Below are 23359 nucleotides of genomic sequence, written 5' to 3' on the forward strand. Positions count from 1 at the left end.
TTAACAACCTCTGGCAAAACATCACAAACACACAGGGACATGCAAACGCAACACAGAAGCCACACACACACACGCTTAAAATCTATCTGAGTGTTAGAGGGCACACTCTGTGACGTGCAGATGTGAAACGTGAAAGTTGGTGCTTACTTGATCTTAGGATATTTTCTTTGCTGCTGCATCGTGACTGCACCTGGGGATGGAGAGGGTGATTGGGAACGAAAGACAAGAAAGGGCAAAAGGAAAGAGAAAAGGAAAGAGAGAGAGAGAGAGAGCAGAGGTGGTGGTAATTTGAGATAAACCAAGCTGCTCTTTTCACATGCTTGAAATGACAAGCTGTTTATACAACAGTCAGAAGCACTGGCAAGAGCTTGTGTCACACTACACTGTGCACTTTGTCCTGCTGCTGGGAGATGGTTACATCTCCCCCATGACCATTATGATCACTTACGGTACACTACATCATCATATCACAGGTGGTCGTCACACTGATAAATGCACTGACATGTCACACTATAATTAAAGCACTTTAAAGAATATACGGACAAAGGCAGCAACATACAGAGTGACAATATTGTATCACAAGATGTTTTAACTGTGCTACAGAGTAACACCAAATGTAGTGGAAATGTAGTGCTGAGTTACGATAGTGGCTGTTCAGATGTGGCGCAAGATGGTTCAGATTTCTCTGGAAATTGCCGATGCTGCGTTTGAACGCTACCCCGTGATCTATGGCAAGGTGGGGAGGAGAGCAGAGCGGGTTAAAACTGGGCTGAGTTTCCCAAAAACAACCTGAGGGTGTAGCTCAGGTGCTGTCCATGGTTGAGAGAAGGGATGTGGAGCTTGTAATTTTCCTATAAAACTCTTTTAACTTCCTTATGTATAATCAGTGTTGCCAAAATTAGCAATAATTGCATTTACATTTCCCATTGACTTCTGTCTTCCTGCTTGAGTGGCCACTCTGGATTTTTGGAGTTGTTAAACATGTTGAAAAAGGCTATTGCTGTGCCCCTGTTCTATACAACATAGTAAATGCAGACAGTATGTGTGAGAAATTTACATTTTAAACATTACCGTTTCAATCAAAGTTTGTTATACAGACTTTATATAAAAGATAAAAAGAAGATGATGCTGTATTCAATAATAATGTAACGTGAAAGTCTTTAAACTCAAGAAAAAAAGAAGCAGGGTAGTTGTCCAGTGGACTTCAGGATAATCAGACTTTTCTTTCCAACCGGAGGAGCTGCCCCATTATTTCTATTATCTGTCCACTTCAAAGAGCAGCTATTGTCATTGGCTTCACTCATCATTTATTTACAGTCTATGGTTAATTAGTGTTTTTGTGCTATAGGAAATCAACCTGTTGGAAATTATTCAGATGGCAACATCAGTACTGAACCCAAAATAAAACAAAAAATGCTTTCTGTTTCTCAAATACAATTTTAGGAAGACCTCCAGGAAGAGCTGATGGAGGATGGAGACAGTGACCAGGAGAGGGAAGTCTGGGCATCTCTGTCTAGACTTTTGCCCTCTGCCACCCGGATCAGGAGAAGTGGAAGAAAATGGCAGAAGACGGTCAATTGTCAACACTTCCCGCCATCTTTTGTGCAAGACAGTAACATTTTTAGAAAATTGTCATGTTTGATGACATTTTGAGTTAAAACAATGAAACTTCTCAACTGTAAACACATTACATGCCAAAAGGAATGTAGTGTGTGTCTGGAACACAGTTTTGTTCCCAGTTTTAAGCACCTTTATTCTGCTTTACATTTCAAAACAAGTCACATCAGATTCCTCAGCAGCAGTTTTCGTATGAAATCTAACTGTGTATGTAATTTAGTCTAAGACTAGCTGCTAGTGAAAGAAAAGAGATGTGATGCCAAGCAGCACCGATCCATGGACATGCCACTGCTCTTGCCTCCTGTCTCTTTTAGCTGTATTTCTGGAAATCAAGCAACGCTTTGATGCTTTTATGTTAAAATGTTGTAGCGCACCTTTAAAAAAGAAGATGCTGGCTTGCAGTAATAAGCATGCTTTTGGGAAACTCAGCCTTAGGGAACGATAAATAAGGGAAGGGGAATCACAGGAGGCACTTTGTTAAGCTAGTTTGGCACATAATCAGGAAGTAATTATTCTTTAGACACATACACAAATAGAGGTCCGGTTCGATACACTGGAGTGAAAGTATGGGATTTGTGCCAATGTTGTCCACTTCTTTGGTTTTGGCTCTCCCTTTGTCTTCTCGCCTGCTTGTTAGTCTGGCTGTCTTTCAACCTTAATATTCAGATTTGTCAACTGACATAGCTGATTGTTCTCTGGCAGTCATTATCTGTCTGCGCTAACATGTCTTTCAATCCCTCTGGGCTCTGAAAGTCCTCCCTTCGTTTGACGCTGCAGCTCAGTAACTTCTATGACCCGTGGTTATCATAAAAGTTGGGTGTGGGCAGTGTGCTGTGTATGGAGAACCAAAACACCCACGGTGAAGGTGAAAGTCTCTCTACTCACCCACCCACCCCTCTCTTTCTCCTCCCCTCCCTCAATGCCTAATACTGTGACACCACTGGGCACCAAACAGCCAAGGTGAGAAGGTGGTAAATGGGAGGTGAGGCAAGGTGGATGGGATGGTGGAGAAGGAGGGATGGACAGGCAGAGAGATAGAGGAGACAGGTAGACGGATAGGCAGGGAGGGTGGGGGTGGAAGGATGAGGATCAGCGTGACGTGGTCCCACAGCCCAGAAAGAAACAAACAAAAACAGGAAGCACAGACTAGACAGACTTCACTAAACTACAGAGCCGAGACATAGCAGAAAAGAGGGAAAAGAGGAAGAAAAGAACGAAAACAATAAAGACCGTTAGAGCGGCCTGATGGCATCTACTTAACAGACATCCAGCACACCAGACATAGCTACTGAAAGCAGAGCATGTTAACCGGAGAGACAGAAACAGAGAAAGATGAGCAGATGGAAGAAGAGCGAGAGAAACAAAGAGAGAAAGCGAACAATAAGAGACAGGAAAGTGTGCGTGGGAGACTGAGAAAGGAGGAACCCTAACAGACCGGACAGAGAAAACAGTGAGACAAAGAGTGATGTAGAGTGAGCGACAGATTGAGTACGAGAAACAGACCAGTGGCAACAGACAGAGAAAGAGAGGGAGTGAGAGCTAGAGAGATAGCTAGGCAAGCGAGTAGGGGGTGGGGTGGGGTGGGGAGGTACAAAGAGCGGGCATTTGTTTTGCGCGCTCCTCGGAGGAGGGTGGGGGGGGAGAGGGGAAGAGGGGAAAGAGGGGAGGGGGCGGGGGCGGGATAGTTACTCGAGAGCTGAAGGTCCTCCTGCGATCATCTTTAAGCCCCTCCAACCTACACTGGAGCTAGTGGAGATAAAGCATCGAATCACAGGCATCAGTGCATCTGTCCCAGCAACCAGAACACCACAGACAGACAGACAAGACACACAGACGGACGGACGGACAAACGGACAGACAGGCATCCACTACAACAAGCAACCCTAGCAGGAGCTGGGGAGAGGAGCAGAAAGGAGAGAAAGAAGGAAAAAGAGCTAAAGAGAAAGCAGGGCCATAAAGAATGAGCACCTATTGGCTTTTTGGCTTCCTGAAAACTTTAGCTGAGGTTCATGTTGTGATTTTGCTGATCCGGAAATAATGGATGCACTCTATAATGATCAGAAGTCATAATAACATATTAAACCGTGATGCTTTAAAAATGTTCAGTTACAAAAAATGATAACAGGGCAGATTTTTTTTCTTTTTCACTGGGACAGCTTGCCTTACCACACTGTATCGTAAACCTCTGATGCAGTGCTGGAGCAGAGCCAGTTCTGCCTTTCAATCTAGTCCCAGTCCCGATGTCAACAGTTCCTGCACGCCGCCGTGTGAATTTCTTAGATAGATAGCCCTCATGTGTTCCTACTTTGCGTCCAGCAAATTTAATGTAGCCATTGAAGCCATGTCCACCAAGGTTATCACAATTAACTAAAACTAAAATAAAAGCTAAAATTACATGTGAAAAAACATTTTAGTTAACTAACTTTTGAAAAACAAATTAAACTAAATGAAAGAAAATTGAGGTTTGTTTTTAAAAAAAAAAAAACTTTAGTTAATTTTTTAACTAAAAATGTAGTGGAGATATACTTAGTTGTAGTGTTTGCTAGACTGGTAAAATATTTTATTACAACTTGCCTGATGAGTCTCAAAATACATGTATAATGGGTCTACAATTCTATGACACACTATGGGTCAACTGCTTTACAAAGGTTATGTGTTTCTGTAGTAATACGCATACTAATTTTCGTAAATTTTCCCTCTGACACGTACCCTCCATACAATAATAATTAAACTGACTAAAACTAACACTGAAACTAATAAAAAACTAAACTAAAACTAAACATTTTCAAACAAAACAACTGAAAAGAAAATTCAGTCTGTAGACTAAGTGAAACTAAACTGAAAAAAGCAGACAAAAAAAGTCAAAATGAAATAAAAATAAAAACAAATTCGCAAATACAACTGCATAATAAATTGCTATAATAATGCTATTGCTTTGAGGGCGACTGACATCTTTTATTTTATGTATTTTTATTATTGAAAAAAAAATTAGAAAAAAACCCCATTCATAAAAAAAAAAATACCTGAACATTTGTGGACGTAGCCTTAGATTATAACCTTAAAATGGCACAGTTTAGGCAGACAGAACTTGTGAATAAAACACCAGGTTTTCCCCTTCAGCTTTTTAACCCCCATCATGCCATGTTGGTAAGCTGTATACCCATATTGACATTTGTAAGCAATTTTCAGCAGATGCAAATGCTAACGAACTTTTAGTTTAGGCTGGCAGCAGATAGGTCACCACGCAGATGGACTACCTAATATTTTGAGGGCTAGCAGTAACACAACAAATGTAATTGAGTTTGCTGAGTTGCTAACCCTTTCAATACTAACATTAGTGCTTAAGAGTCTAATTTCTGGATTTAAAATGCCTCATCATAATTACAATTTTACCACTTTCTCTAAGTTGGTGCAAGCTTTTTTCAGTGGATGCCATGATGGCAACGGCTCATGCTAGCAAATTTGTGCTTAAGCTCCAAAGCCCTTATATTTCTTTTATATAACACTATATATAAGATAGAGCGCGAGCGAGAGAGTGATAGAGACAGGGATAGAAACAGAAAGAAACAGCGAGAGGCAGGCATGAAAAAACAAAAAAGGACAAAGGTGGGGATTAAGGGGGCTAATTACAGCTACAGCAAGGCACAGATCAAACTTGCAGACATTGAAAAGCACATATGAAAACTAGCGACTGACAGCTAGGGCATTTTTTTGTACAAGGTGTGCCATTCCAAGAACACTAGGACTAGGACATCTAAAATAAAAAAATAAATAAAAAAGCATAACAATTACATCAAAATCTTACTGCCTAACTGGTCTCCTTAAACACACAGATAAACCACAAAGATCAAGTTTTCTTCTTCTACCTAACCCAGTTTCAGACTCTGTCTTATAGTAATGGATCATTAGTCTGTCTTGCAGCAATATACGGTCACCATTAGCTAGCACATAGCGGAAAAACCTCAATGCAATGTGGAGTGATGACACTAATGCTGACACAGGTTGAAAACAAGACCTCAGTATGGCAAAAAATAGCTCAGAAGAAAAGATCATACCATCAGAGAGCCATGGGGAAAGACAGTTTGCATATGGAGATGAACACGGGAAAAAAGCTACAGGGGGATGCGTTAGAGGCGAGGAGGATACATGGAGAATGAGTACAAAGGCAGACTGGGATGTTTTGGACGTTTAGAGGGGGAAAGGCATAAAAGCAGACTGTCAAACATTCTCGCACTCATTTCTAATCTACCCTTCGCTGCAATCCCCTGTTACTGGTGAGAGACCGACCAAGTGAGAGAAGAGAATGGGCTTGTATGAGGGATGCAAATTTTAACAGGCACACATCATACACGCAAGAACAACAGTTTAAAAACTCCCTGGATAAGCAAAAATAAAGGAAATAAAAAGTCAGGCAGTTTTCACATTCATGTGTGAGTGTTTGCATCGAAGCATTAGGCATGTTGCAGGGAATGCAGACACACGTGCAAATGAAAAACCACCGGCTTTCGTGCCAGAAACACTAAGCGCTCTAAACGGCAACCTTGCCGTCACCGCGGAAACAGCCTGACAACGGGTTGTCATGGAGATCTGCCCGGAAGATCAATGGGCTGGGGAGCAGGTGACGGTTCTGTGTACGAACACAGAATAGCGAGCACGGCCAGGTCAGCGGGACACGTGGCCCAGCATCTGCGAGCCGCCCGGGGAAAAATCGATGGGGCCGATAACTAGCCGGCTAAGGAGATGTTCCAGGAAATGATGGGATGCAACTGCCGCGGTGCTGAGCTCAGCACAAAAACAAAGGAGCTGTCAGACAAATTATGCAAAAAGGGGAAGATTTATACATCCTCTGCAAGGAGGAGAAGGCTGTGACAGGGCATGGAGGCTTGCTGCAAACTGGCTTCAACCGCCTCACCCCTTGTGACGGAGTGAGAGAGGGATGGAGCAGAGGACAAAATGCCAGGATGATAGAGACAGAGTAGTAGAGGGCAGGGGGAAATGCTACTGTGGCAATCCAGAGCGATGGCTTCAACCTCCTGGAGAGTGCACTCATGGCTTCCCGTGGGGAGGTCAGTTACTGTTCAGTGATCCCTCTGTGAATCCAGCAGCACACTGGCATATCCATATCGGGTACAAACACACAAATACGTTGCATCCTGTGCAGAAACCAGGCACTGACACACACATCAAACCTGACAAATGACCAGATGGGGGGATGAATGGAAGAGAATGAGTGCTGGTGGAGTTCTTGAGATAGAGGCATGGAGAAGAAATGTTGCAAACTATTGAAGATGGTGGTACACAGGACAACTTATAGACCAAAATCAGATGGAAATCAGTGTCCAAATACATCTGACTTTTGAAAACACTTCATTTTGTCTTTTTGCCCATGTGTATCACCACTGTACTTCTAAATCGAAACCTAGCTCTGCATGGCTCAGGCAACAGACACCTCTGCTGTAGAAATATGTAACATGTGGACGCGTACTATGTGTGTTTGTGTTCATTAAACAAGATCCCTTTTACATCTGCTATACATGATGTGATTTGTGTCCACACAGGTCATGCAGAGAATATAGACTGGCCTTTGCATTTGCAGCTGGTAATATTAAGCTTTCTACTTATTTGCAAGTAATTTGCAAGTAATCTACTTTATATGCAATTCAGTTTGGAGCAAACCGGCAGACTTAAACACTTAAAAGTTGTTCTGTTAAGTTTTAGGCTGACCGATTGCGATGGCGGGAACCGTCTCGCCCTGCAGTGATCTCTTGCACTCAGATATGTTTCATATCTCCGTCTCTCAACTTAACATAAGCAGTTAGATACTGTCTATTACTAAAGTAGTGCCAAGTTCCCACCTGCTCCAGTGCTGCAGGTACATGCTTTAGCAAAGTGAAGCCCAGTGCAATCTAAAATACAGCGTGCGCCTCTCTGTCCCTCCATCAGCCTCCCTGTCTGTGTACGTGAATGCTTGTGCATGTCACTAGTGTGGTTAGGTGCTCAGTGGGATGCCAGTGGCCTGCATGCCGGTAGAGAAGAAGTTGCTAGAAGGTTAGCGGGTTTACCTGGTCCAAGGTAGAGTACCTTGACTTGAGCGTGATGACCTCATCCAGGTGAGCCCTGAATTCTCTCCGTGAGGCCTGGGGGAAGCCACAGGATAGTCACTCACCTTCATAACATACACACGCATGCGTATACACACACACACACACACACACACACACACACACACACACACACACACACACACACACACACACACGTACGGACGACAGGCATACACTCCCACTCGGACCGTTACAACACATCAGTTAGTAGTGTTTTAAAGACACAGCTGCACACACAGTCTGCTAATTTAGCATACTAATGCACCAAATACGCACACACACACACACACACACACACACACACACCCACACACACACACACAGACACACACACCAGACCTAAGCCATTGAGTGACATACATTCGGCAGACAGACCAATTTAAATAAATTTTTAAAAAAAGTGGCAAACAAGTCACTGGAAAACTGCCAAAAAACACAACATAATGAATGACGGATGAGAAACAAAATCAGTTCAGTGGATCTGACAACAGTTCCAGGTGAGCTCTGCTAGCATAAATACATTTTTGAACTAACGTGAATGTTAAAGAAGTGAACCCAAGTGAGTGCTTGACCCCTGGCCCTACTCAACGCCTCGCTCGGTGTCTTTGTTTTGTTTTAATGATGTACATTAAAAAAAAGAGAGTAAGCTTTATTAATTTAATTAGTTACTTTTATTCCTTAACTCATTTAGCTACAAATAAATATTAGAAAACATGCCTCTAAGTGCGTAATTATTTAAATTTTATACCCTGAGACCATAAATTATCTTAAAATCAATAAAATAAAAAGACATATATATCTTATTTTTTAAGCTGAGATTAAGATGGCCACCAAAAATATGAAATTACAGCTAAATACAACTTTAAATGATAGTACCTGAGTAGGCCTGTGCTGGGAGCATTGCAAAAATTTCTAAATGACCTCAAATATACTGCACATTGGGCATTTCTGTACTGCAGTACCTTGTTACTTATATGCATCCCATTCCAGGACATGACAAGATCAGCCTAGGTCTAAAGCAAGATTAAGACTAATGGCATACATAGCACACTAAATAGGCAACAATTACTTTTGAGTTAATGTCCTATTTTGCATTTCAAAATAAAACTAAAGATAAAAAGTTACCTCTATTGCATTAGTGCTGGAAAAGAAATTGAAATGCACATTAGCTCGCTACTATTGATAATTTATTTTTTAAACACGTATTCAAAATCTGTAGTTTCATTACTGTGCAATTACAGGTAATCAATGGGCTTCAGTATCACAGTGGACAGCGCCGGCACCATTTGACGCCCTGCACAGAGGTCATGTCTTTATCACTCACTGATCAGAGTCACTTGGGGCCATGACCAGTGTACCAAGCACAGCAAAGCTGCAAAGCTTATATTTACCAGGCCTTTTTTCTTTTACGAGCTGATGAATGTGTGTCAGCGAGGCGCTTTAAAAGGAACTGAAGTGTATACACAGAGGGGGAGAAACATACTTTGTTTGTGCAACCAGTATCACTTTCATTCAAATACATAATTCAAGCAACTTTCAACTTCACTTGTGAGGTTGAAACGCGTTTGAGTAATATGCCAAGTGATGGACGTTTGTTTATTCTGGAGGCTGTGTGTGCATGGAAACCAGGCAAAGGGTTAGATACAGTATGTGTATGAGAATCAGACAACATTTCACTACAAGACTCAAATACGCACAAAAACACAGGGAGAAAAACAAAGGATTGTGGGTTGTGTGTCAAAAAACACAGAGAGACAGCAGGAGTGTAGCAGGCAAGTCAGCATACACACAAGGGAAAGGAAAGGAGGTTTAGGCAGGAAGCAGTCATGCCAGGCAGGAAATTAGAGGTGCTGTTGGAGAGGGAAGGAGTAGGAACTGATGCCACCATGATGACCGTAACGATGCTTTAGAACACATGCAGGAGTACCTCAGCAATGCTTAGGGTGGATGAACAGGAGGGGAGCCGCGCCTGGTGCCGCGAGAGAGAGGAGGGGAGAAGAGAAGAGGTTTAACAGAGCCAAAGCCGGGTTGAGCGGGGCACAGAGGCACACAGAGACTGACGGGTGGAGCGGACAGCGCCCTCTGTCTTTCAGGAGGACATCTGCACGACAGCTCTCTGTGTGACTGTCTCAGGTAGGCCATGGCAGCCAAGGGCATGAAGGACAAGACAGGACAGGTCAGGACAGCAGGTAGGAGTTACATGGGGATTCATTCCCCATCAGAACAATAGGAGAACAGGTTTCACAGGAACAAAAAAATAAATAAATCACACATTAATGTAACATTTTCTTAGCCTCTCAATGCATTTTCCAGAGTTGTCATGTTTTTAAAATTGACCAGAGAGAATCCACATGTATCCACAAAGCTCTCACTACTTTCTGCTAAGGCCTTTCCAGAAGTCTGAATGACCAACCCATTCCCATTCCCACGGTGGCAGATCCATCCATGCATATCTGTGAAACACCAAGTTCCACTTGCACCACAGATAAACACAGGGTGTCCTTCAGCATTGGGACATGTTATAAGAATACCCAGGCAGGTTTCTCACTCCCAGTCTGTCCCATTAAGTCTAACTGATAAATTTTAAAATCACTACTGATACAGATATTTGAAAATCCAATAAATCTTCCTTTTAGACACACAAAACATCAACAGATTTCCCCAGTCCTTGCTAAGAGAATATGACAATGCTATTTATAACAATAATATTGTTTTGCTGTCACAGCATGTTGGTGATTACTCATTTATACACTACCCAACTTTATTGCTTTCCAAGCCACATGGACTTTGCAAAGTTCCCTCTGGTGGACAGACTATGCAACATAACCATTAATAATTCAGTTAAAGAGTGTTTCTACCATCTCCATTGTTCTTTTACATTTCTCATCAACTGGCTATTATAAATGCTGATAATGATTTCATGTTTTTCACCAAGCAGAGGGTGAAAGCAATAGTAAAAAAGCACATGAGAAGAAAATGAATTAGCGACTGAAAAAATAAATAAATTGCAAAACTCAAACATTTAAAACAGGACAGAAACTGTGGTCTCCTGGCTGAAAGGCTTCAAACCCCAACACCACCGCTACCATGGCCACACTCATGCCAAAGGACACCTTTTGCATGTCTCTGCAACACCAGGGATGAAAATGTGTTCAAATAAATGGTTGCAAAACTAGATTTTCCCACTACTTTGTATGTCACCATCCTAGACCAGGGTACTTTGTGTAAAAGCAAATATCAGTGTGATATAGGCGATGTATAACACACTCATTTGCTGTTGACTATACACTACTTGAACACAAAGTTTTACGTAACATATAGTAGAAGAACTGAATTCACCAGAGGTGCCATTTGAACTGAAAAAGAATGCAAACCTGACCACAACACAGTAAAAATGTCAGTTCTACAGTCAACACAGATGTCAGTCAAGGATCCAACATGCCTCCAACTGCAGTTTCACATCACATGTGACCTACTGTTAAAAGGACTCCGTAAGCCAAAAGCACATGGGGAATAAATGAGGCAGTGTAATTTATTTCTACCATCCCCAGGTATCACCTGTTACTGCTCCACTGGGGTCACCCATGATTGGTGTATTTTTATTCAAGCTGTGGTACAACACTTTAATAACAATCCCTTCGCCAAAAGGCACATGAAATTTTTTATTAACTCCCCTAATGAAGCTAGAAGGAGGTTATGTCTCAGCCTATTTTAGGGTGATATTTCAGGACGGTGCTCATAGATTATCCAGTTTATCTTACTTTAGAGACACTGAATCATTAGATTCATCAGATTTCAGAGATCAGATTAATTTGATTTATTAAGCTGATCATGTGCTAGTTGGAAAGCCAATCGCTGTGTCTATGACGACTGCTCTACAGCCTTTCATTCATGTGCTAGTTTGCCAAAATATCCCAAACAAAAACTGCACATAAACGCAGCCATCTGGGTTGGCTGTTTGTTTCTGGTCGAAGAGCCTTCCAGCTATGACATATCACTGGGAAACCCATTTAGAAGTATTACATCTAGTCCCCAAATAATGCCTAACATGAAAGCAAAGCTCAGTATGAATTATTAGCAAAGTCATTAGACAATTCCTGACTTTTCCTCATGAATCAGTAACATTTCAGATTATATAATAAATAGCCTTTGTAAAGCAGCACTGTCAAGGAGATGAGCATCTCATCCCTCCTAATTGAAATGCTCTACATTCACAGCAGTTGCCCTTATGTGGCTCACAGCTCAGATAATGGACACCTGCAGGAAACCATAGGAGGTTACAAATTGAAACTCAGAAGTAAACTACACAAGGTTTTCCTAAATACTGTAGCGGTGAGGTAGGACTCAATTCACTAACATAGACTGAATACATCTATCCTCTTTTTTCCAACCCAGAATTTTTCTCTACCATCTTCTATTAAAATGTAATTATATGTATATGATAGCAGTTGTGTAGACTGTTAGATGAGGGCTGTTTTTTGAGTTTATTGTGGTGATGGAGGGTTGGTCTCAGGAATATGACAGTGTTTTGTAATGAAACTGGGTTACATAATCATCCCCAAGATGTGACAAAGTTCCCTGTTAAAGTACAGCAATACAATGCTAGCAGATAGATCTCCCAACATCAGAATGTTATATTGCAATTAAACTCTTGTGATCTACAGTTTTTTTCTATGAAAATAAAGACTTTCCAGTATAATACTGTCAGGTTGTCATTACACTGTTATTTTAGGTTCTTTCCATCTCAAATCATCGAAGGCTTTCTGCTCGATCATCTCTGATTTGCTTCAAAATTTTATGGTATCCATCCATCGACCATTAATGATTTCTACTAAATTTTATCTTCATACATCAAATACATTATAAGATATATTTTTCAGCTCCCATGCTTTATCACACTTTGAAATCTGAGGCACAAATCTCAAATCTATTAAAGATAAAAGTCTAAACTTTTCACTGGCCTTTCTTACCATAAAATTGAATCATATTGTCAAAAACAGCTAGTGACAATTTCTGAATATTCTATAGGCATATTGCACAACAATAAAAAAAACATACTCTACATGATTTTAAGGTTAACGTCAAAATATACTAACAGACATTAAAAAACGCAAAAATGTAGCATTTTCATATATTTTTTGCTTCTCTTGCAGCATTTGTTGCAGGCAGCATGCCGATCTCCTGATTGATGCTTACTCGTATTGCGTCAATCACACCATGTGGACACAACAAATCGGCTATATAAGACTACTCTCACGAAATAAGCTACCAATTCCTTTTTCATTACTCTTTTTTTTACTTGTCAGTTGTTTTGCTAAAGTCATTTGTATTTACAACAAAATTTGCAGTGGTAAAATACCTAGAAAAGTATTTGATATATGCAATTTTACAGAAATCATTATCTAGGTCCAAATTTTAAAGCTCAGAAATTTTAGTCAAACAAGCTCATTTGAGATGGAATACTTGTAAGATAAAATATTACTCTTGGCCCAGAGATATCAGCCAAACGTTAACACTGTTCTCAGGTACAAAAACACTTCACAAACCACATCACACGTCTGCAAAAATCAAAATGTAAACCCTCCCAAAATGAATTTGAATTTCTTTTGAATTTCCTTTTCATTAAAGGCATCAATTTTTTTACAGCAAAACAAGGTGAAAGACAATGTTAACATCAAATATTTCCAAACATATTAATAGGGACAGTGATAATATTCATGCATCAGAATGCCACCCAATCAGTGCTGTTTCATGTTCATATATTTTAACTGATACATCGGCACTGCAATGCACTGAGCACCTCTTAACCTTGTAACTGTGTTTGTAGTGTTGGTGCCTTTTGGATCCTTCTTTGGACGTTTGGATTTTGCATCATTTTAATGCAATTATCTAAAAGTAATGTAGCCATCCAAACATTCTGTGCTCAATTTCTAAGAGTGTGAAAGTGTTATTTAATTTAGGTCTAGTAGGTGCACCTTGCTAATCTGTTTACCTCATAACTCACAGCTCAAGCAGAAGTCTAGAAACTAATGGGTGACATCATCATGCTCGATACTTTTTTTTTTAGATACAGTTTATAATTTACTTACAGTTCAAAGTATGAAAGTAAAAGAAGAAGAAAGAAGAGAAAATGTAAAACACTTAGAGTTTCTGGGATTAGATTACACATACGTGAGCTGAATTATAGATTTAGTTTGGTTGAAGTAAACATTTTTTGAATGATATCACCAGCTGATTGTGCAGGTTTATGATGAGCTGCTTTCTTTACTTGTCAAATTAAACTTTCCTGCTGTCACTGCTTTAAAGTAATTTCAAGTTTTGTGCTTACAGTTTCAAAACAGAGTTACTAAAGAAAAACAAAAAACAAACTCTGCTCTCCAACAGCTCCCTTAAGAATAACTAATATTGGGTACGAGTCCACACTGGAAAAGCCAAACAACCAGTAGCCAGGCTGACCCGGAGCATGTGCTGTGTGCATCTCTCTTGCCCCGGTCATTCATCACAGCGCTCCTATGGCCATGTCTACATATGTTAGAAATTAACGAGCTACTGAGTGAATTTTCAGAGAGCGTGGCATTAGCACAGCTGATTTGACAGGCCTGTGTTATACCGCTTACCAGTCTCCCCCGCTTCACATTCCCAGCCCACATGGTGATGGAGCACGCTCAGTACAGCTGGTCAGACAACTCATCCAGTCTTCTTAATGCCTTTCCTGTCTGTCTTTCTGTCTTCTCTTCCTGCTCTTGTTCTGTCCCGCTGTTCACAGCACTTGTACGCTTTCTATTCTCCCTCGACTGCCCTAAAGGCAAACGCTCTGAGTCAGTGGGCGTGAGTAACTCGAGACAAATATAATATCGCACACAGTGCACGCAAACTTCACACATGCAGATGCGTGTCTGCGCTGCATGTGCGTATTTGACATGATAATTTAAATGGATGACGCTGACATATAAAATATACGCTCCTAATCTCGATAACAAAAGTGGAAAATCCACCGTGTGTGCACATGCTCTTTCCACACATGAACGAGCACATTCGACTTATTTTGATTTAAAGCCTACAGTAGTTTGACCCAAATGGTCAATGGGTTCCTGGAGCCAAATAAAGGCAGGGAGGGCCAACTGTGTGTACATTAATCAGAGACAAAAGAGCACTTTCCTCTTGGCCATAGCTACTTTCATCTGGTCTCTTCAACACTCACACTTATTACAATACAGTCTGTTCCCTTTAAGCTTTCTCAGCCATCCTTCTGTACCTGACATTTTGCAGCACAGTCACTCCTCACAGCTAAATAACATCAGTCTACCTTTTTCATCCAGTTACTGAAGGCTGTTGTGTCTCTTCTGAACATTCTGACATGCATGTTTCTACTTTCCTTAAGGCTACATAAAGACCGGATTAAGCAGGTTTATAAAAGGGAGAAAGAGTAGACAAAGAGTCTAAGGGTCTCATTTCTCAAAAGCAAAAAACTGTCAGTATGATGTGAATATTTTAGTGTCTCCAAAGTGAACCAGCTTTTTTCATGTATTTTCTAAAATAAAAAAATAAATCTGAAAATCCAGTGCAGCAGTCAGTATTGTTTTGTCTGGTTTCAATACACAGACACTTCTAAAACAGACTCATTTGAAAAGGAAACAGGGATGACGGATTCTGTCACTTAAAAAAAAAAGAAGAATATTTCAATATTTCAAGAAATGTGATTTCTTTGCTTCAGCAATATAACACTATCATTTCTTCATGGTAACAACAGCCCTTTACGTTTGGCCCCAACCCTTTGGTGACCATACGACTATTAGACAACCTAAAAAGACACCAACAAGCTTCCCACAAGCCTCTTTAAAAATGTAACATGCTGCGGCTTTGCTATAAATTACATAAACAACATAACACAGGCTCATTAGTAATAATTAGAGGTGCTGAAAGGTGAAATATGCCCTATTACTTTCCATCTTAAAGCTAAGCTAATCAGCTACTAATCTGCAGCTTTGTATTTATAATGCAGACACAAGAGTGGTATCAATTTAAAACCTATCTATAAGCAAGAAAGCCAAAAAGCTTTCATATTTCGTGAAAATTTCCAATTTATCTTTTAACAACATGCAATTTTCCGGATTCATTTTTAGTCCTAATGTAAGCTGTGTTTTTTGGTCATCTCTTAGTCCAAACAAGCACAAAGAGGCAGAGCTCTATTTTATCCACAGGTTCTCACAGACTCTACAAAGCATAGCCTCCATAATGGTGCCATTATTTTCACCGTACCTGACATTTAGCTATTAGTGGCGTCATTCTCCACAGTTACATCAGTATCTTGCTGCTTCTCCTTGTCAACTATATAAAGCCATCATGGATTTCTGAAGGCGCTGCTTCCACACTTCTTCATCCATATTGCCCTCATTTCCATTTACAGTAGTGCTCCAGCTAAGCTGCTCTGTTATTGCCTGGAAGGAAGCACATGATAACTCCAGGGACAAGGAATAACAGTAAAGGCATCGGCATCATGGGGTTTCTGATTCCTGTTCTGCATAAATTGTAAGGTGCTTTGGATAAAAGCAGCAGCTGAGGGAGGAAGGGAAATGTGGATGGAGTGTCATCTACTTCTTAAGTGATTGACTGACTTCTGGAGTGCAGAGCCCTATGAGATATTGTGTCGCTTACTCATTCTCATCATCCTTTCTTTGTCTTTTTATGTAACTGCCACCGTCCAACACGACAATAACACCACCACCAAAACATGAGGCACATAAGCCCCTTACTCTTTATCCACACTCTGCAGCCCACCGCTAGTTTAAGCTAGTCAACAGTATCCTACATTACTCACCCTCCTACCTCCTAACTAATCCATGGCCTGACACTGTACCTCCTTCAGGCTTCAGCTTCCTCATCAACAGCAGCACACATGCACAAATAACATTTGCAAAACACAACGCTGCACACGCAATATATCCACCCCCCATGCCCACTCAGCTAATAATACAAAATCCTTCACTTATTAAACATGGACACAAGCGACCTCCGCACACACAACCCTCCACACTCAAAACCTGTAAACACTCTCAGATATGCAGGAGGAAAGACATTACTTACCATCTTCTGCCTGGAGTCGAAACAGAATGAGCTCCCCAGCACATGCACACACGAACACACACTTTTACACACTCGCTAACTGTGAGAGGGTGAGTGAGGAAGGGTGAGCAAGAGAGTGAGAGAGAGAGAGAGAGAGAGAAAACGCGATAAGAAGGGAAGGCAGGAGCAGGAAGGATGCATAAGACAGAGAGAGAGTGGTGAGGAAATGCAACAGCCAGAGAGACAATGAGGAGGAGGAGAGTGAGGAGGAGGGCATATAGCTGCACATACGGTGATGTGTGCTGTCCTAAATTGTACATGCATGACTGAGGTCTGTGTGTGCAAACTGCTGCGTTATCTGTGTGCGTGTTCATGTGTGCGGGAGTGTGTATTTCCCACGAGCCTTTCTGTTGAGGGAAAATGACAGATGTGACTTTCTCCTCTTCACGATCCTCTTTCTTTCTTGCATCTTTCAACTTTATTCTGCCTCCTTCTGTCACATTCACACTGATTTGAGATGAGTGAACCGGGGGAGGGGAGAATGCTGAGGCTAATATGAGGTGAGCTACCGGACTCAACTTCTGGGATGGACAGATGAATAAAGACTGACAAAAAGACACAAAATAGCTGAACTGTCCTTACTGTTCACTCTGTGTGCATTTTAATTTCCTTCCATCACCCTTTCGCCACCTCCTACTCTCTCCCAGTCCCCTGTCCTCTCGAAGTTATTAGCTATCTATCCCTTTCACTCCCTCCCACTCTTTTCTTCTCTCCTTCTCTCTCCTTTCGCCTTTCATACTTTCTCACTCACTCCATCATAAATCCTCCACACCTCCAGCAGGCCAGAAGACGAGGAGTCACATTTATGAGCCTTACTGCAACGGAGGAGGACAATAACACATATCTAGCACTATTGCCGCTTTGCCGAAGACACACACACACACCAGCAGCCACACAAGCGGTCACTACTGTCAAGTTAAATCAAACATAATAAAACTTTCAGTAGAACACAAAGGCATATAAAAAATCCTATCTATCACTTGTGCAGGGGAATAAACCTTAAAAGAACGACGATACGAGCTGTAAAGAAGCGGCGGAACGTCACACTGCGCCTTCGCTCCAACAGTAAAGTATCTCGTAACACTCTCGCCCACTGCAGCATACAGTAAATGGTCAAATGTAGTAGAGTAAAAGAAAAGGGCATTAAAGCAATCAATACATTTTACCTGTACTATGTGTGCTTTTATCAATTAAGTTTGATTAGGATCTTCATAACAATGTACTGTACTTTACCATCTCCATTGGAAAATCTGTCCTGGTTTGACATGCTGGACACGCATTAACCACTTCCATAAAAGAGCAGGCTGCACGCAGGGCAGCACCACAGCCCACACTGAATATGGGATTTGTGAATGGCAGTTTTTAATACCATCTCTAAACTATGTGGCACAGTTATTGATCCTAACTCTTCACTTAAAGGTCACAGGTCACCAAACTGCATGCTCAGCATATTATCCTCATCTGAAACAAAACTACAGCCATACGCATTTAACTGGCTTTAACTGAATTTTTAACTTTTTTATTTCGCTTTTACTTTCATTTTTAATCACGTTCTGTTCTAAGTTGTGATACATTAAAATGAAGTGAGGCCATTTTCAGTGGTGCTTTTTCGTTCTTACTTTCTTTCACATTACACTTTTAATGAATCCTGTAACTGCGTGAACTGGATAAAGGCGCTAATGACCGAGTGGCAATATCTGGGAACTAAAAAATGAAGCCGAGGCAGAAATGCGAAAAACTGCAGTGCAACTTGAAGGAGACTCCCATTGTAAAGTCAACAAACACACAGATTCTCACTTTTTAAAAATGCTCAGTTTTGCAGCACAGAAAATGAAGCACGCTTACAGCCTGGTACAGAAGTTTTCATACTGTAAGATTCTCTGCACTCATGTAGAATACTAAGCACTGCCTTACTGCTTCAATATGTTATTAAGGTGTTAAGTAGAAGCCAGAAGCTGCTAATAAAATGCACTTGAAGTCAATGTCAGACTGTGCAATGCTCAGAAAAATGCAAAAAAAACCAAACAAACAATCCAAGGCTACATATCAGACTCTACAGGCCTTGGTTAGCTTGTTAAATGTTAAAGTCTATGACGGCACAATTACAAAAAGACTGAACAACTACGGCTTGTTTGCAAGGGTTTGTCGGGAGAAAAACAAAACAAAACAACAACAACAAAAAAACATGCCAGCACAGCTTAGTTTTGCAAAATTGCATCTGAACAAACCACAAGACTTCTGGAACAATGTCCTTTAGACAGACAACACTAGTGGAGATGTTTGGCCATAATACACAGCACCACATTTGGTGAAAACCAAATAAAGCATGTCAGCACAAACAAACTATCCAGCACATTAGTGGAGGGATGGCGATTTGGGCTCATTTTGCAGCCAGATGAACTGGGCACCTTGCACTCATTGAGTCGACCATGAACCCCTCTGTATACCATCGCATTCTACAGTCAATATGAGGCCATCTGTTCAACAGCTAAAACCTGGGTGAAATTGGCAGCACCAGCACATCAACGGCAGAATGGCTGAAAAAGTACAGAATGAAGGTTTTGCAACGACCCACTCAAAGTCCAGACCCTAAACCAACTGAAATGAGGACTTTAACAGCTAATACGCACAAACCTCAATGAACTAAAGCAAGGTTGTAAAGAAGAGTGGGCCAAGATTATGTGAGAGACTGATAAAGTCACATAGAAAACAATTACTTCAAGTTATTGCTGCTAAAAGTCTAAAACCAGGCGCACACACACCTGGATTCATCTTCACTGGACCAAACTGAGTGTAGATGACACACAGAGACACACCTGCATACCCACACTGTACCAAACTCTTACCTTTGGACAGTAAAGAGTCATATCTCCTGTTCAGGGTTAGAGAAGGAGAAATCTGCCATACAGGCTTACAGATCATTGATCTGTCACGCATAGAGCCAGCTGAGCTGACACTATAATGGGGCATTCGCATACAGACAGGGCATAAATCATTCATGTCCTGCTGACAGATCACTTCAGTTTGTCAGTGATCCTCTGTCACTACATATTTGCAAGTGATGATGCTGTGATCTGAGTACAGACTAGGCCCAGGCCAAACTGCATGTGCATTCTTTTTTTCATGCTCATGTTACACATCACGTTAACACGTGCATTTTAACTCCTGTCAAACTCTTGCAAGGGACAGATTATTAAGACTGTTGAAAGCCAAGCTACCCAAAAATAGAACAAAATCAAAGTAGTTACACTAAAAGGAAAAAGGTGTGGAAAATTCAGATGAGTGCTCAGCAAACAAACAGCTGATGATTAAGTCAGAAAAATAAGAAATGTGTCATTTTAACTTTGTAATCAAACATGAATTTATAAATATTAGACTCGTTCCAACCCAAATCAGCCAATTTTTAGAACATTTTCTGCTCGACCATCACAAAATTTTATAATCCAAAGTTTGAACATATGAGTGAAATTTTAGTTTCATATATCAAATACTTTTCAAGAGAAATATACATATATATATATATATTTAAAAATGGTACGTCGACCCACTTTCAGGCTTCTTTTTTTTCCTCACACTGAAATCTGCTGCAATGTTTGAACACGCATATCTCAAAAACTCTTAAATATAAAAGGCTGAAATTTTTACTGGTCTTTCTTAGCTTCAAAATGAATCAGAATCTGTAATTTAGAACAGACACATAAAAAAGTCTGAATATCGGTTAGTTAAAATATGAAAAAACAAACAAACCAAAAAACATCCAGCACTCCTGCAAAGTTCCTTATTACAGCACACACTAATACAGCAAAAGACAACTAGTGACAATGTCTGAATGATATATAGTTGGATTTCTCATAAAATCTCATACTGTAAAATAAAGCACGTCGAAGACTTTTTAACATGAAATTTTCATGCTGTATTAAGCTAATATGATGCAATATACCACAAAAACAAAAATATTGAGACGGTATAATCTGAAAATAACACTGTTCTAGATGGTACTATAATGACAGCTATGGACAAATCAGAGATAATGGAGCGGAAACGGTGTAAAAATTGAATGATTTGTGACTCAAGTGACCCAGGTCTTGAAAATGAATATTACGCACATATTTTGCTATATTATTTTCTGAGCTATAGTTAGAGTCTGGAAACTCCATACTTTTACTCTATTTTGACAGACAATCTGAGAATTTTATTTTTGTTGTACAACTTGTCATATTTGCTCAATACAACAAGAAAGTTGAATGAAAATGTAACTTCTTTTGTTTTTGTGATCATGACAATTATTTAACATATGAAGCTGAAATTTCCCACCAATCATTATATATGTATAAACTTTGCACCATAAAGCTTTCGTGCAAATTGGAGAAGGTTGAGCAGAAGGCCCGTGTTGGTTTGAGACTGAATGACCCATTATTTCTTTCATAAATTTGTCTCTTTGAACCTTCAATGAAGATGTTTTCCCATTTTCCACAATCAACTGGCTAACTAACAGTTAACTGGTAATTAAATTTACTGTAATTAAATTGATTGCATTCGTGTGTACATTAATATTCCCTGTTGGTCTGCAGCAGTGAGCTGAATGTCAAATATCCATGGTGAAGGTTACCGAAGTGGTTTGGGATGCAAAGTGACTCATGTCCTACATTCCAGAGGAGGAGGTGATTTCCATAAGCCCTGGCTTTGGCTCCAAAGCCATACATCAAACCACTAATAAAAAAAAAAAATGCTATAGGACCAGGGTGGAATGAGGCAGTGTCCTCTAGGTGCTCAGCCAGCACCTGTGCAAAGGCAGCATCTGAGAGAGAGAGCATTGAATATTTTAATCAAAATAAATGCCCAAATCTGACAAGCTGATGGGATGTTTGGAACAGTATACAATATATTGACGGTAAATAATATTAGCTCTGGAAAATGCGTGGCGATCAAGGTGAAAGCTCTGATGGAAAGGGGAGTGTAGATGTACAGTAAGCGCAGCAGCCACTCTAAGGCAGGAGTATTATTTTAAAAAGGAGGTGAAACTTTAATTCAATACTAAAATATTCAACTCAATAAGCATAAAGAGCAAGTCTAAAAGAACTACTGGCAATAGCGCCAAAAGACTGCAGTGATTATAAAAGTCTTTTACCAACAAGAAAACAACCTCACAATATAAATGAAATATTACGTTCTCGTTTTTGTGCTGAGTTTTGAACAATCAACTCAATCTTCCAATAGGTAATCAATAAATAAGAGTAAGAGCAGCCTAGAAGTAAATACTGATTAACCACTTCTTACTTTCCTTACTGGGGAATTTTAGCGCTTTTATTGGCGGACTGATGAATCAGTGAGAGGAGTATTATACTGGATTATCAAGGTTACATTAGATATTGCTTCAGATATCGCTTCCAGTCAATATTGGCAGCAAATGTGATGCTACCCAGAAATCAAACAGAAATGATTTCAGACACTTTGAGTTCAGCCAAATGTTCATGCAGAAATGAAACCTGCTGTGACTGCTGCATAAAACACAGAGAATCTACTTACATATCAACTTGCTACAGCAACAGCTCCAGGGATTTTAAGAGACTACGTCTTTACAAAAACCAAAATAACAGCAAGAAAAAAACCTCCAAAACTTTATACAAATGAACATAAAAAGCCTAACTAACTAACCACTTAAGTGAGAATAAGAACAGGAGACACAACCCCAGAAAACACTGGCAAAACACACACACACACTGTCAGCCATCCTCTGAATCAAAGCCCTATCTCCCATATGGTTCATTAATCCAAACTCACCGTTACGTAACTGTACTAAATGCTCACAAGAGTGGAAGGGTACAACTACTCTCCGTACATCTTGTGCATGTGCATGTGGCATCTTTCTGTGTTTGCAAAAGTAAGAAACCGTATGACAGAGACAGAAATCTGGTTACATGAATGGTTTGTAAAGTTGCTCCTGGGCTGTATGCTGTGTGGGGTGTGTGAGAGCAACACAGACACCTTCTGTCTGGAGGATGTGAGTCAAAATTTATTACATGCAGTGTTTGTGCGCATTCCAAGTTGCCGTGCTGCAGCAGACACACAGGCCTGACCATCAGTTCGTTCCACACTCTGCACTTACGCACAGACTTTATACTTAGCAGCAAATCCTTGCGTGCAGGATCCAAACTCACACACACACGGTGTTGATGTGCACATTTAAAAGTGACTTCATTATTGCAAACATATTTGCTGTCCCCTTAAAAACAAATAAGACTGCATGCATAGTGCCATAATTTGACAAATGTTAAGTGGCCCTTTTGCTTCTGTTTCGCTCTGTGAGCTGAGGTGTCGGATTGGCATGTACAGAAAAAGCAGCAGCAGCTCGGGCAGTGACAAGATTAAGACCTACTTCATACCTTTTCTTCTCAAAGCCACCACACAGCCTTGCCAACAAGACCTAGCTAACAAACTAACACAGCCCACAGTGGCACATGAAATGCATCAGTGAACAGAGCCATTCTGGCTGTGGCTCTAGGGACATTGTGTAC

The 23359-nt window shown here is 40.5% G+C and overlaps 1 protein-coding gene across 8 annotated transcripts in view; it reads right to left on the minus strand.

Moving 5' to 3' along the window:
- gphnb (gephyrin b) overlaps positions 1-23359 on the minus strand; it is a 111834-nt gene that overhangs the window by 15719 nt on the left and 72756 nt on the right. For 2 of the 8 annotated variants that reach the window (XM_003446288.5, XM_005474997.4), the window contains exons 9-12: positions 9649-9690; positions 7680-7754; positions 3307-3363; positions 148-190 (exon numbers count right to left, since the gene is read on the minus strand). In XM_003446288.5, the coding sequence (XP_003446336.1) occupies positions 148-190; positions 3307-3363; positions 7680-7754; positions 9649-9690 (217 nt within the window). The remainder of the gene's footprint in view (positions 1-147; positions 191-3306; positions 3364-7679; positions 7755-9648; positions 9691-23359) is intronic. The other 6 variants (XM_013272050.3, XM_003446287.5, XM_005474998.4 and 3 more) reach the window with 5 other exon arrangements.

The sequence above is a fragment of the Oreochromis niloticus genome, linkage group LG15 (genome assembly GCF_001858045.2).
Source record: "Oreochromis niloticus isolate F11D_XX linkage group LG15, O_niloticus_UMD_NMBU, whole genome shotgun sequence".
Classification (NCBI taxonomy): Eukaryota; Metazoa; Chordata; class Actinopteri; order Cichliformes; family Cichlidae; genus Oreochromis; species Oreochromis niloticus.